The 16,625-nt window shown below is 37.8% G+C and overlaps 1 protein-coding gene across 3 annotated transcripts in view; it reads right to left on the bottom strand.

Annotated features, from left to right (window-relative positions):
* The window catches only part of FAM135B (family with sequence similarity 135 member B), a 199,576-nt gene that overhangs the window by 29,512 nt on the left and 153,439 nt on the right, over positions 1–16,625 (bottom strand). For all 3 annotated transcript variants that reach the window (XM_027645656.1, XM_027645657.1, XM_027645658.1), the window contains one exon: positions 166–319. In XM_027645656.1, the coding sequence (XP_027501457.1) occupies positions 166–319 (154 nt within the window). The remainder of the gene's footprint in view (positions 1–165; positions 320–16,625) is intronic.

Raw genomic sequence — 16,625 nt, 5'->3', positions numbered from 1 at the left:
AGCTGAGGATTTATTTTGACAGTGTGTCAAAATAAATACTTATCAGAAAACAGAGATGAAAATCCTTTTAATTCTCTAAACAACCCAAGAATTTTGGTACTGAAATGTGTGTTGATAATGCAGCACTGTAAAATATTCAGTGATTTTAAATGTCTGTTCACTTACCCAACTTCAACTGTGGTAAATCAGGAATCTCATTCATTATGAGAGTGTAGTACGTGTGAAGTCCTCTTTGAGCATTCAGGAGCAGAAGACAGAGGTCCTTATGCCATTTGTATGCATGCTGCATGCAGTTTTCAGATGGGACATAAAAGCTGCCCTGCAAAGCAAAAATATCAAGAAAATAAAATACAGAGATTAAAATTCATGGTCTCAACTTGTGCTAGAGGTTTCCACAAAACCCCAGCTATGGAGAGCCTTTCATTTCTTTTTACAAGGGTGTATAGTGATAGGACAAGGGGTAATGGCTTTAAACTAAAAGATATTGGATATCAGGAAGAAACTATTTACTGTGAGGGTGTTGAGGGACTGAACAGGTTGCCCAGAGAAGTTGCGGCTGCCCCATCCCTGAAGTGTTCACGGTCAGGGTGGATGGGGCTTGAAGCAACCTGGTCCATGTCAGGGGGGTTGGAACTACATAGTCTTTAAGGTCCCTTCCAACCATTCTGATTCTGTGGTTCTATGGCTCTAATCAAGCAGATGACCACAAAGAGAGATTTTAACCATCCCAACCTCCCAGTCACCTAACTAGCTAGATGTGTAATCCAATAACATCTAATTCCACACATTCATTTTGCCCAAACCATAACAAAACTATTAGGTCCCAGTAATGTTGCCACATGAAAAGACCCTCAGAGCAAACAGTCCAACAGAGAAATCTATCTCTGTCCATCACACACGTCCCACTGTGGAGCCAATGTCTCTCCTCATAACACACCCTCTCTGGCAGAGGAGAAGGGGTGGAAAGGACTATGAAGTTGGTTGCATTCACTTTGCTTTTCCATCCTATCCTCTTATCCCCTCCTGCAAAGGCTATAGCTTGATGGTATCATGTTTTGCTTTGTTATGTGTATTAGTGAAAAAAAATGCAGATGGCATTGCCATCCTGTCAACAAATATGAGCCATTCCATACTACAAGATCAATGTCTGTATCAGTATATCTCTTGTGGGAAGATGTAACTGGACAGATCACAGCATGTTATCACAAACATTTCCCAAACAATATCACTTATCCTTAGAACATAATCTGAGTTTGCATTAGGGCACTATAAATCAGAAGTTCTAACTACTGTCAAAAAATTCTTTTTCTTGTATAAATTACTCATATTTGAAATTTGCAATGTTTAGATTTAAAGTAAAACAACTTATTAATCCATGGGTTTGTGAAACATGGACAATTTGAAATTTAGACCACTGCTTATCACTTGGTGGGGTGAGAATACAATTCTTACATGCCAGCTAGATATTGACTGCCTTTTTGGACAGTCCAAATATCTGTGCATCTCCAGGAGCAACAGAGAAGCTTCACCAACCACATACTGATGCAGGTCCTGCAATTTTCTCCCTTTGACTTCCCTAAAACCTGCATTTCGAACCTCTTAGCTTGAGCTGGGATGTTCCCCTGAGCTTTCTCACTTAAATCTTCAAGAAGTTAATTAGCATTCTGTGGTAGACACAAAAGGAACTGCTCATCTAGACCCACAGAGAGATGGTTGATAATAATTGATGGAATTGGTTGTTTTTCAAAGGTTTCAAAACTTCCAGCCTCAGCATGAATATTTTTTACTCTCATCACAGATTATAGAAAAAGGGAGCATAAAGAAATGATGCTTCTATTGAAACAATAGAAAATTGGAAGTGGATTGATGTACAATGTCATAAAAATATGCCCTCTTTTACAATCCATTGCTGATTTTTTTTTAGGTTTAAGTTAATCTGGCATTTAAATGCTACACTGATGAACAGAAGGAAGAATGTGAGCTAATTTCATAGTTTGTATCAATGCTATAGCATGGTGTTATGCATGACTACATTTTAATAGGTCTATTTTCAGCCTTTCTTGGCATAGACTATAGTTGCAAACTAAAAATAAAAAGTAATAGGAAAATGCACCTGCAGGTGGGCTCAAAAATTATGTGAACTAAAGATGTTTAAAATCTTACTCAATTAGTTCAGTTTTGAGTTCTTTAGTGTTTTTCTGCTTCTCTCATGGTACTTTATCAAATTTATCCTAAACTGAATTGATTAAAATTCTGAGAGACCAGATACTTCAAATTATTGAAGCACAGGGAGACTATTGTAACAATCTACTTAGTGGTAAAACATAGAAAGAAACACTATCAAAAAAAAAAAAGGAAGAAAAACAAAACAATAAAATCAGTCCATTGGGCATTCCATATTAGCAGCACAACTTGGTCATTATTGTTGTAATTTAGAATAATTTAAATGGGGACCTTTAGTGGTGACCTTGTCCAACTGCTTACTTAAAAGAGGTCTAATCAGATCAAGCTGCTTAATGTTGGGTCCTGCTAAGTCTTGAACATCTCTGAAGAGATGGATTCTACTCCCTCTTTGGCACAATGTCCCAGGGTTTTACCACCTTCACAGTATTTTTTTTTTGTCTGATATGAATTCAGAATTTCCCAGGTTTCACCATGTGTGTGTGTAGCCTCTCGTCCCATTCGCCATCAAGAAGATGTGGCTTCATCTTCTCTCTTTTTGTTAATCAAGGTAGTTGCAAATGACAGTAACTTCCCCCCCCTGAGTCTTCAATTCTCTGGACTTAACAAGAGCAGGTTTCTTGGCCTGTCCTTGTATGTCCTTGTAACTTGTATGCTCCTGTCCCTGAACATGTTGGTGCCTTTTGCATGACTGGCTCAAATAAATCCATACATCTCCTGTACTGAGGAGCACAGGATCACAGACACGTCTCTCCATTTCTGAGGAGAGGGGAAGGATTGTCTCCCTCAAACTGCTGGAACTCCTTACAGGGTTGCTTTTTTTTGCCTACATCAGAAAAACTTATCTGCTTTTGTTGAGAATGACCTCAAATTTTACTTTCTCTTTTGTAGCCCCATGAATGGAATTTACCTGTTTTGTGCTCTCTTTCAAACATTTCTGTAGATTAACCCTACAAATAAGGATTTCAGGAAATAAGTGATATTTATATAAATTCAAAAATTACAGATATTTCTGAAAATCCTTTAAGTTCCAAAACAATTAGTTTCAGAGATACTCCCATGCAAAAGCAACAGTCATCTGGATTCATTGCCCTACTAATCTGTCTCCTGAATGTTTTAAATGCCAACCTAAATCTGCTTATTTACTCTACAGCAAACTCTAGGATTGATGTCACTGTAGGAATTTTTTATTCTTGAATAACAAGAGTATATATATGGGGGACTAGGTTGGTTTTTTACCATCAGAGACAAGTTACCTCCCGATTAAACTTTTCAGAGCTCCAGAATCCTCTGGAATCAAGAGAAAGAACAGATTCTTTGCACTATTTTGGTCATATTCTGTACAATACAGTCTAGATCTTCATTCTGCAAAAGGAGATTTGTTAGGATGGAAAAAGTACAACTAGAAAATGGTACAGTCCTCTAAAGTAATATTGGTTTTCTCCATAAGTAGGATCATATTGAGTCCACACAGGCTGTTCTTTCTGCTCCCTCCCTGGAGGAACACCATCTTCTAACATTAAGCACTAACTAAATAGAGACTATATCAGTGTACTTATCACAGTGAAAGGTTCCAGTTTTATACCTTCCACCTCAAGAGAAAGCATGTAAGCAAAAAGATTTTCAAATATCTTCATTAAAAACATCAGTAAGAAAATTCCAGGTTCTGAGAAAAGGACTCATGTAGGTAAACTTAGATCTCTGTTTCTGAGCTACCATCTCTGATGAGAGATGGAGAACTGATAAATAAAAACATGTTGCTGGGGAATGATTGTTTTCATCACAAAACTGACATCTCAAAACAACTGAACTGTGGTCACTTTCTCCCCTTAATTATGAAGGAAGCACAGAACAACTGAGCACAGGTTCTACCCTGTAGACACAGAATTAGGAGCACTGAGTACAACCACAACGGACACGTAAGATTTCCTCTGACATTGCTGTCCATTGTGATGGAAACTTTCTTCAAACTACAGTAAGACATGGTTGGTATATGTTTGGATAGAGGCCTGAAAAGATTGCTGCAAGATCTCTTTTCTCTTCCTGACCCAGCTCTCTGGGAGGAGCATCTGTGCCAAAGAAAGGTGCTATGCTTCGAGAATGCCATTGCATGAGAGGAACGGCACTGCACAGCCCAGGCCATGCCATGCATGAGTAAGGGGCCATATCATTAAGCTGAGGCATTTTGATGAAATTCTATTAAACGGCAACTGGCTTTGAAACCCTTTTGTTTAATGGGTACATCCATCCTAATTTAAAAATCTTTTCGTCAAGATGGAAAGTGAGTGTGACAGAAAAAAAGAGGACAGGCTTCAAATTTCTGGTCCTTCGGTGACCTAAAGACATTACTGCTCTCGCAGGGCTGCTTCTTCTGAAAGTTGTCAGACACATACAGGATGCAGAGCAGGGCATTAGAGAGATTATTAAACCCACCTCAGGGACAGTTTAAACTAATGTGAACTAAGGTCTGTGCATCCTCATCTGCAGGGACCCCAGCAGGGCAGGCATCTGTCAGGTGATGCCATTTTATAAACTGCTGCAGCTAAATCAGCTCATCCGTCACTGTTCAGTAAGCTGAGAAACGTCAAGAAATATCTTCCTTTGGGATGGTCTAAAGATTGCAGACCTTTCCCACTCTCTATTTTAATTGCATCTTCTGTTAATTTATTCAGGTAAACCCCTATTTCCTATTTCCTTGGTTATAGCCTGAAACAGGGATCCAGACTACAATACTAGCAAATCAAGTTCGGAAACAAATATTTCGCACACTATTCTAAGGGAAAACACTATTGTAAAAGTAGCACTCAGGAAAAACAGTGGCTATGACCCATTAAACAACTACAGTTCAGCTTTCCAGGTTTCTTGAATCAGGAGGACAGATATTTGTTTACTTCTGGTTTAAACAAATCTCCTATTAAAACAAAAAATTAATTCTGAAGCTGACAATCCCATCTTGCACAAAGGCTGATGGCTGCCCCGGTCTTGTAAGACCCTTACAAAAGTACATGTTGGTTTCCTTTGTAAAAATTCTCATAACCTTTTGAGCTAATTCTTTTGGTCTACTGTTATTTTAATCCCATTAGTATATAGGTAGACAGATTTTCCTATGCTGGTTGTAAAATGCATCTGCATGATTTCCTAGTCCAAGACCCTCTCTGTCTGTCATGGTAGACTGTATTTCTGGTTTTTGCCCTTTCCTATTTCTGAAAATTTTTGGAGGACATGAATGCCTGACAAATTTCACTTCAAGACTTAAGACCTAAAGGTACTCTGATAGCAAAGCTGGATGACAACACAGAAGCTAATAGTACTGACAAAAATGATTTCTTCTACTGTGCCAACATCATCAGAGGCAAAAAAGCTCAAGAAAGCCAAGATATGATGAAAAAAAGAGGCAGCCTGGAAACTCATCCAATACGAGATGGAAATTCTGCTTAGCCCTCCTTTTGTTGTGAATGTATTTATATGAATATTTTCCATTGTCTTTTAAGTAGTAGCCAAATTAAATTCTAGTTGGGCTTTGACTGTTCTAATTTTCTCCCTGCATAACCTCACAACACCCTTTTGAGTTTCCTAGCCCTTCTTCCAAAGGCCATAAACTCTCTCAATCTTAAGCTCTCTTCTCATGAAAAATCATGTGAATATAGGCTTAATTCCTCCATTTCTCTTTTTACTGTGAAATGATCATCATCAAGCATAGAATCATAGAATGATTTGGATTGGAAAGACCTTAAAGATCACCTAGTTCCAACCCCCCTGCCATGGGTAAGGAGACCTCCCACTGCATGATCACATAAAGAAAAACCTCGTCAAATGTCAGATAAAAACAACTGCCTATTGTTTTGGAAATACAAAGGCTTCGGTTCAATTTGATCATGTTGTGCAAAGCTAGACCCCAACACTGGACTGTCACTGTCCTTTGTCCATCTATCCTCTAAGATGTTCTGCTAGATTTACCCAGCCAAGTAAAATAGCCTGCAATATCAACGACTCAAAAAAAATTAAAGATTCTGGGCAATATCCCCGCTGAATACATTTAAATAAATCAGCTTTTTAAATGAAAAGGTTTCCCGTGTAAAGCTTTTTTCAGTCAACAGATTTCTCCTGTAATTAGAGTGTATTGCTTTGTAAATGTACTTTTCCTTTATAACAAGAGAAAGGAAAATTACTTGCAAAAAGCAAACACCTTCATTAAATAAGGTTCATGCCAATTCATTATTTAAATGCAGAGAACAATTTGTGGATATGCACTTCCAGTATACTGAGTCCATCTAGTATCAAAAGGCACCGACTGGATTTTATTCTTTGTAATATACAGTAAGTAGCTTGTATTTGTTTTGTATTAAAGCAATTTCATAAGTTATGTTAAGTACATACAATGTTCAACAACAGCACTAACAGCTGGTAAATGAGACCCTTTATGTTTAATTTAATTCTTAACACATTCCACAATTCAGATTCAAATTGCTTGTCAAGAATTTTAGGATACTAAAAAACCATTCCAGACTAACTAGACAAGTTTTGCAGTTTCCAACAGTATTCCAGTAGCAGAGAGATCTAGCCTACTTTACCTACTTCTGTGAGAGATCTAGAGAACAGTCGGGAACAGAGGAATAAATGTCAACATCCCAAGATGAATACAATTTCTGAGCCCAGAGCACCTGCCCATTCATCTGCAAGTCCATTTTGATCCTCTAACATGTAAATTTCATTGTAGCTGCAAACTCAAGGATCAAGGAATTTCTTCATCTCTACTTTGGACGCTGTTTTCTAAGGTAGGAGATTTCCTGTTATTTGGTGGTTGGAAATGAAATTATAGTTATGGTTTGAGCTGGAATTGAGTGTTCACACCTCATTATCATTTTTTTTTCTAAAAGCAAGAGGATTAAATGATTAAAAATTCTGATAATTAGAGGTGTGACTGAAGGATGTGAACTGAAGAATACTCTTTCACATATGTAGGAACACAAATGACAAAGAGAGATAATTTATTTTATAATTAATGGGGGAAAAAAAAAAGCAAACCAGAAAGGGAACCAGGAGTTGCATCATGCAACTTTTATTATGCCAGTTTCTTATACTTGTTAATTATTTCATAGATATTTATATCTGTAAAGGTTTTTTAAGGAAAAAAAAAAAACCAATAAAAAATAACAAAACCTCTGTGGTCTTCTGTGACCACTCCACCACATGCGTCATCGATTGTCCTTGAATATCTTAAATTCCCTGTGAAACCATTAATATCTCAACTGTTTATGAAAGACTGCTCTAGAAAGACCTCTGCAGGAATATTTCCCAATGGCCAACCACAGGAGTCTCATCTGTGTTTGGTTTCTGCCTCAGGAACCTCCCACCAGAAGCTCTGGGAACCCTCAGGGTGTTTGTCACTGTGCCAAAGCACACAAGTTGTCTGACCAAAATTCCCACCCAGAAAGGTTCTACAGCAATGGGTTAGTGCTGATTTGTTGTTGCCTCCTTCTCTCAGGTTGATTCATTATCTCATCTATACAGCTGATAAACAGAGGAGTTCCTGGACCACCAGTGGATTAACACCTAAATGCACTGGGTGTCCACACAGACAGAGCCTTGACACCCTACTATTCCAGAACTATAGGATGAACTTGAACTTCATATTTATAACACACTTAACACTTAAATTCATACCCCTTGACACTGATGCTAAAATGTTTTGTATCATACAAGCTGAAAAGTCTTTCAAAAGCATAATTTCTAAAATATTCATATTACTTATATTGCAGTTAAGACAGAGACCTCAATAAAAAGAGATAGTCTGCTAACCCTCCACAGAGATAGAAAGTAAACACAGATTTACTAAATGGTTAAAATTATTTTAGTTTTTCATTTATCCTGACCTTCTATTCTTTCCCTCCTTTAACCATATTTTATTTCATGCTGAGAAACCACAGATGTTCCCTTTTCACGTGAAGGGAAGTGGTGGAATCATCATTCCTGGAAGTGTTCGAAAAGCATGTGGATGTGGCACTTGAGGACACAGTTTAATGGTGAACATGATGGTGGTGCTGAGTTGACAGTTGGACTTGAGGATTTTAAATGTCTTTTCCAACCTTAACGATTCTATGATTCCATATGTGTGTAAATATGCATATTTACATCTCCAATAAGCTATGGAAAAATGCCAAACCAAAACAACTCCCCCTCATTAATTCATTCATCAACACAAACTTCTAGATTCCTGTGCCAGGCAGTGAAAAATTACTGGTAAATATGAAAATAAACCATAGTTCAAATCCATGGAAGTCCACAGTGGCACAATTTGTGGATGCCATTCTGTGGTGACATTCTGTTTCTTCTCAGCCTCATTTCCTCAGCAAACACGGCGTGTTCAAGATGCTGTCTGTGTACGTGTCACTCTGCCAGTGCTCCCAACGATTTTCTAAGTGGTGGCTGAATTTATCCCTCTTTCAGATAGAGAAAAAGTCATGAAATATCTAAAGGTGTGGTAAAAATGGGCAGCCAAGGAAAAAAAATGAATATTTATCTAACAGAGGAAACACAGACTACATACAGTAGGCATGGTACACAAACTTTGATCCTATCTGGCAGCAAAACAATGCATGTCTCTGTTCTCCATCTATCAGCAGCAGATTTGTGAACACAGAACTTTCTTGAGGGTTGGATGACAACCACATAAGCTAGCTCCTATAAACCTCTTTCCTTTAATATCCAATAACAGGAATACAGCAAGCTTATGGGAGAAACAGTTAGGGAAAACTGGGAAAATTAAGTGTTTTCCATTAAACAAAGTAAAACCTGGAACCAAACATTTAAGATGAACAGATATAGTAGACTAGGATGCACTTGAAGGTGCATCACCTATCAACTTAATAAATGGCTTTGTTTGTATTGATTTCATCATCCTTGTGGCTGGGCTTCACGAACAAAGATTAGGGGATTTACTGGCCTGCTATTTGATATGATGGTTCATTAACCAAAGCTCTAAAATAAAAATAAAATAATTATATTATATTTAAATTTGATTTCTGTTACATTAATGACACTAAAATGTCAATAAAGGAAAATAGTTAAAAACCATTGACAATATATGGAATGCTTTATGCTATACTTGTCACTAAATCTGTTTTGTAAGAAAACATAGGTTGGTATTTCATAAATACAAGATACAATTTGACATTTATATTACCCCTAAAATTTGGAGCTATTTTGCCAAAACCACTGGAATTATAATGCAGTAGAAAAAAAAATTGACATTGCAGTCAGATTTAGTGATAATTTACACTTTGTATAAAATTAGCAGGTAGAAAGTATTTGACTTGAGACCCTTGAAAAATAAGAAACAAGGTTTGAAAAAGAACATCCTCTGAACAGGTAGAAGAGAATTATGCTGGTTGGCTCTAATGATTGTGTCTCGTGGTTTCAATACTAGAAGTTACTGTTCTAAACACAGACTGTAGATTTCTTAATTACAAGTGGATGAGGAAGAAGTTACCAAGAAAGTATTTGATAGAAAAAATTCCATCTAAAAATATCATTCTCTTATTCTAGTAAACAAAAATGCTTCACAGTTCACACCAATTTCCCTTGAAGTTATTCTAGCACAAAAATCTGAAAAACCACTGACAAAGATCCAAATATCTCATACTGACTCTCTTAGAAAAAAATAAAGCATTTTGATTTTTCATTCAAAATATAATTTCTGGCTTTCTCGCCTTTTTTTTTTTAAATTAAGATCACGTTCATATTGCAATATATTGTAGAATTTAAAGGGCAAAAATCCCAACATGTTTTAATTCATGCATAGGTGTTTTGTTTTCTTGTAGGTTTTTTTCCAGATTTTTATTTTAGGAAACATTTCCCAATTTTTTTTTAATTTCTATTCAATAAAAATGATGCCAAGTTCTGAAATCTCCCTAGCTTAGAATAGACTGAAGTTTATTTCCCACATCTTTTTTAAAACTGAACCTGAGGTTACATTATATCCTTTATCTCATAATGAATGCCTACAATCTTGATGGTTTTTAATGTAAAAGCACATGTAGGGTATTCTATAGAAGTTTTTGAACAATTCTGATAATGATAAATAAAAAGGGGGAAAAATCCATTTCCTCCACCTGATCTCTAGGGTTATACATCACCACAGAGAAAATTAAAGCCGTAAAAACATTGTTTTAGCAGTAAATTAAGCACAGGGGAAAATGTCTCATGAAAGTCAGAACAGTGTCTGACAGGAGGCATACTTCTTCCAAGATGAGCACTGAATCATCTGGCACAAGAAAAGTTGTATGAATCATAGATCATAGAATCGTGGAACATGCTGAGTTCGAAGGGACCCACAAGGATTATCGAGTCCAACTCCTGGCCCTGCATGGGACACCCCAAGAATCACCTTGTGCCTGAGAGTATTGTCTGAACACTTGAACTATCAGGCTTGGTGCTGTGACCACTGCCCTGTTCCAGTGCCCAGCTACCCTCTGGGGGAAGAATCTTGTCCTAATGTCCAACCTACACCTCCCCTGACACAACTTCAGGTCCTATCACTGGTCACCACAGAGAAGAGATCAGCACCTGCCCCTCCTCTTCCTCTCCTGAGGAAGTTGTAACTGCAATGAGGTCTCCCCTCAGTCTCCCCTTCTCTGGGCTGCAGAAGCCAAGTGCCCTCAGCGGCTCCTCATACAGCTTCCCCTCAAGGCCCTTTACCATCTTTGTAACCCTTCAAAATCTTCATATCCCTTCTTTGGATGCTCTCTAATGGCTTAATATCTTTCTTATATCATGGTGTCCGAAACCGTCACAATATTCCAGGTGAGGCTGCCGCAGAGCAGACCAAGATAATCCACTCCCTCCCCCAGACGGTGATTCTTTGCCTGATGCCGCTCAGGACAGGGTTGGCCCTCCTGGCTGCCAGGGCACTGCTGACTCATATTCAACTTGCCATCGACCAGGACCCCCAGGTCCCTTTCTTGGCACTGCTTTCCAGCATCTCATTCCCCAATCTGTCCGTACATCTGGGGTTGCCCCACCCCAGGTGCAGAATCTGGAACTCACCCTTGTTAAACTTTATATTGTTGGTGATTGCCCATCTCTCTATTTTGTTGAGGGCCTCCCTACCCCTGAGGGAGTCCACAGCTACTCCCAATTTACTGTTGTCAGCAAACTTAGTATTTCTTCGAGTTCTGTGAGCACTGAAGAGCTCACAGAAGATGTTGAAGAAAACTGGGCCGAGGATGGAGCCCTGTGAAACCCCACTGGTGACAACGTCAGGCTGATGTCACCCCATTCACTATTACGCCCGAGTATGCTTTAACTTCCCTCTGTGAGATACAAGTATGAAAATGACACATACTAGTCCATATCTTCATACTGTTATTATGAAATCTGTGGAGAGAACGTTCACAAAGCAAACTGAGATATCCTTGGGCTAAGAGATGATACAGCAACACTGAATAATTACAATTTTATGGAGAAACAATATTTGAATATAATTGTTTATGCAAAAAAGGGGGGCAGATAGATAGATAGAAAGAAAGAAAGCTGGTCTTTATATGCAATTATAAATTAAATATTTATTAATACATACACATTAAGGTGTAAATTCTGATCTCCTAAACAAAAATAAAACAGCAGAGACATCAAAAAGGGCCTTAATACATTGTCCTTCCTGATTAAAGAGAGTCCATGTTGCCTACTCACAGATAAGGAAACAAATCCACTCCTGCTTCTGTGATCAAACAAGGACCCCTGAGCTGAAGAGCTGCCTCGTTATTACTCATCATTGCAGGCAGCAGCATAAAACCAGTCAGTTTTTAAAGGACACTTGTTAACATATTTTTGTCTCTTCCACCTGTATGTACACACTCACACACACATAAGGAAATCCTGTTCAGTGACATTAACACAGTTAGGCCATCAAAATTGACATTCAGGTCATCAGAAAATGCCAAAAATGCTTTGATTCAATTTGTATACCTAGCAGCAGGGAAGGATATGTTCAGCTGTGGCTCTGGCTGGGGTGGAAATGGCTTTATGTTATGTAATCATACAGATTAGCAGCTGGTAGAAGAGTTTTTTCTCTTTACATCAATGCTATATACTGTTGGATATTAAGTACATGAATAAATAACTAAATATCTAAACAAACAAATAAGTGTGTCCCTGGACTTTATAGTATATTAATGGTTTTGTTCACAAATGTTTGCAATTAATTACAAAAGGGTCAATGATCAAAGCTCTAATACATGTCACAGTTTGCTTACATAAGAATAGTGAGATTAGTATCTAGCAAAACTTTTGTATTTAGACTGTAAACATGTCCAGCTCAACTTATCAGCCTGGAATCCTTTCACAGCAGATAGAGAGGAGCAGGCATTTTTGGAACACAGTTCATCCACTCTACTTCAAATGCTGATGTTATAGAATCATGAAATGGTTTGGTTTGGAAGTGCTCTTAAAGGTCATCCAATTCCAAATCCTCACCATAGGCAGGGACACCTTTCACTAGATCAGGTTGCTCAGAGCCCCATCCAACTTGTCTGTGAACACTTCCACAGCTGAGGCATCCACAACTTCTCTCAGCAACCTGTGCCAGGGCCTCACCACCGTCACAGGAAAGAATTTCTTTGCATATCCAATCAAAATCTGCCCTCTTTCAGCTTAAAACCATTCCCCCTTGTCTTATCACATGCCCTTGCAAAAATTCCCTCTTCACCATCCTCATAATGCACTACTCTCCAGAAATGCTCCTTTCTTTCTACAGACTGTGTATGAAGGAAACAAACTAGAAGCTCGGATGCAGACAATTCAGAGATGGGCAAAGAAGTTCCCCCCTCAGAACTTATTAAAAAAAAATCATGCAGTTTTAAACAGACATAACTGTGGTATCCTGAATTTGAAGAGGTATTTTCTTCTCTCAGACAGGACAAATGTTTCAGACATCATGATTCAGATTCTTCTCTCAGAGTAACTGCTGACTCCAAGAAGCTGACAACCAGTCCCAGAGCATGTATTTGTTTGGGTCTAATGTGAGACTGGGAAATACTCTAATTTATAGAAAAACTAGGAACTCGATGGACCTGAGATGGAAGTGGTGTGGAGGGATGTAAAGGTCTCATCTTGTCCTCACAGCGTTCATGTCCATGCAGGAGAGTATGGCCATGGCTGACACAAGACCCAACTGAAGATAGTTTTCCAATGCACGTGGGCCAGTTTGGACTTAATGAACAAATTAAATTCAGTTCTCTTGTAGATGCCATTTCTCTCATAGCGTTAGTCAGAATATGCCATTAAACACAGTGAACTTCTATCAAACTACTTTTCTCCATGTTGCCTTCTGAAGCACAGACCCAAAGCAAATGGTCACTCTGAAATGCTCTTTATTTAATAAAAGTAACAACAAGGACCACAGCTTCCTATTTAGAAATGCCAGGCTCTATTATGTACTGGCTGTCACTGCCAGAGAGAAAGTGACTTTAGGCTTGGATCTCTGTTCACAAATGACAAGAGCCACAGGAATAATTGATTTTACAATTCAGTGCCCAAACTGGGAAAAAAAGGTATGTGTTAAGTCAGCTTAGAAAGAAGTATTTCCTTGTTCAGAGTGACATGATTTTTTCCTCTTTTTTTTAAAAGACATTTTCTTAGTTATTCGTTATTCTGACTTCACATTTCAAGACTTGTCACTTAAACATCATAAAAAACCTTTTACAACAAACCTCTTAATGTACTACAAATACAAATTGAATCATACCTTAAGATCACCTGTACATTATGAAACTCAATAAACTATTATGTGCCGAGTCATGTAACATAGCAAAGAACGCCATAGCAATTATCTAACATGGGGAATAGTAAACAGTAGGATGCAGAGGGGATGTTTGCATGGAAAATATATTCCCGCCCACTATAGTACATGCCTGTTTCACAGTTTCCCACAGAGGTGGTGGACTGAGCTCAGCGTACACATCACTTCCCTTCTTTCTTTGACCACAGTATTTAGGATCTCCCTCTTGTTAGGAAAATACCATGTCAATGGACATGACATGTAAGAGGAGAACCAGGCTGACTACATCACTGGTATTCCATTCAAATTTTAGAAATAACACCAGTCTCACTACACTTGTACCACTGCTACTCAATTTCAGGCTTCATGAAGTTTGGTTCCTTTTTTACCTTCCCAAAATGCTCACAGAAATTGCTTCAAAATTAAATATCAAAGGGATCAAGTATTTGATGAGTTCTATTTCTAAGGTATAGTATTATTACTTTTAAACCTAAAAAACCCAACCACTTGACATCTCGCTACTCTCTTAAAATAAAACTGTTCTCAGCTACAAATATGTCCATATATTGAGGAAGAATTATTTACTTCAAACACAGGAACATCAACTTGTCATAAGATAAAGGATGGGGGTTTAGTGTTATTGCAGCCTGAAAAATTTGTTTATCTTGAAGACTAAGCTTATTGTTGTTTATTTTGAATCTGAAGGTGCAGTAAAATATATCAGCCAGGATGTTCTGGTACTTATGACCCTACGGGTACACAAATCATGCTCAAGTTATTCGCAGCAGTAACTTGAGTTAGAGAAAAATATTTGAATTATAAAGTGAGCTCACTGGTGCAGCCTACTGACTATGGATCAGCCTTACTTATAAGTTGAGCAGAGACAAACAGCACCCACAGCTAGCAAGTGGAGAATTTGATGACAAAGTGGACTTGGATCCTCATGTATAGAGAAGGAGAAATTAGATGGAGGCATAAGAATGGAATCTTTCTTTAGAATATGTGTAATGAGAAATGGGAGAAGATGGATTGCTGGTTGCTCTAAGTAGTATTTTGTTTCTGTACCTCTTATTTCATGACTGGTGTAAAACTTACAAGTAGAAGCAGAATTTGCTAAGAAGGAAAGACTCAAAGGTAAAGACAGGGATCCTCCTGTCCAAAGAAAGGAATATATAAAGAACCAGACAGGACAAAAGTGCAGGAAGGATATTAAAGGGATGATAAAAAATCAAGTTCCACTCAAATGAGGTGATGAATTTCCTCATTTCCTGTTTGCATTTTGTCAAAAAGGACTTTATGAGTTTCATGCTGCCACAAGCAAAATGTGAGGACCATTATTCAAGCATCATATAAATGCAGTATAAAATAGGATATATTTGTTTTTTCTTGAGAAACCTAGAATTCCAAGAGGCCAGACACACACAAAAAAAAAATAAAAAACCCTGTATATTTGTCTACATTCCCCATCAACTGATGGCCTGACCCTTTGCTTTAATCAACACTCACTGGTATTAGATTTGGGGAACATATATCTACAGTCTTGCAACATGGTATGGTGCCATCAAGAAGACTTGTAAATTATTTTAATATAAAGGGTATAGGGACATGAGCCCCTTGGGATTTGTGATATGTTGTTAATCCTGCCTATAAACAGGATGCTTATAAATTTCACCATTTGCTTTCCAAGCTACTACTGCAGGTGGACACTTTGAAACCTGGTATTCTGTTCCCTCAGGCCTGGTTTCTTTTACAATAGGTACTATCTGAAAACAGGTTCCTAGTGGGTCATTTTGGTTCTTGATCACACAGCATCTCATAGGAGAGAAGAGATGTGATGCCATCCGTGCCCACCCCAATCTATTTATTTGAGAGTTTTGCCAAGAATTCACCATGGAGATGCCTATAATCAGAGCAGTAGCTGCATGCTGGTTAATTAGCTTTGTCTTTGCAAATGGAGATAAAAAATAAAACACTGACAACACTATTTCCGATCTCTTCCTCAGCTTGGTAAATTTAAACATTAGCAACAATGTCAAACAATAGCTAAAAAGGAAATATTTAACTGTCTTTTGACAGTGACAAATTACTTCAACCTTTATGGGTTCATTTTTTAAGTAGTTTGACATTTTGTTACTAAGGTAGATTTTTTATTTTATTGTTTCCTTCAGTCTGTTACACAGCCACAAGTGTTACCAAGTAGGTTCCTATGATTCATATGCAAGTGGGAAGAAATCATATCTATGTTGATAACATTATTTATTATTATTATTATTATTATTATTATTATTATTATTATTATTATTATTTACAAATACTCTTGCATATCCCAATGTTTCTACTTGGTTCATGATTGACTTCTCATTTTTCCCCAAAGAGGTGAGTAAAATATGTTGACTTGTATAGGCTCTGTCAAACTGGATCAGGAGAGAAATCCAGCAAGTCTTGTGCTTTACAACCGATCACAGTCAAGTATCAAATACTCACCGACAGGACAGAAGTAAAGAAAACAAATATAAGGCTAAGCCCTGACAGCTTCAGAAATTGCATGCCTTCAGGCAAAGTCTTCCTTAAATTGTCCAAGTATTGGTTTATGCCACAGCCCTCACAGTTCCCATCCTTTCAGAACAAGGACTTCAGGAACTGTCAGTGCTGTCATTTTGCACAATCA

This window comes from Corapipo altera, unplaced genomic scaffold (assembly GCF_003945725.1).
Source record: "Corapipo altera isolate COAL_440 unplaced genomic scaffold, ASM394572v1 51, whole genome shotgun sequence".
NCBI lineage: Eukaryota > Metazoa > Chordata > Aves > Passeriformes > Pipridae > Corapipo > Corapipo altera.
The sequence above is the reverse complement of the archived record's forward strand: the minus strand, read 5'-3'. Positions and strand labels throughout refer to the sequence as shown.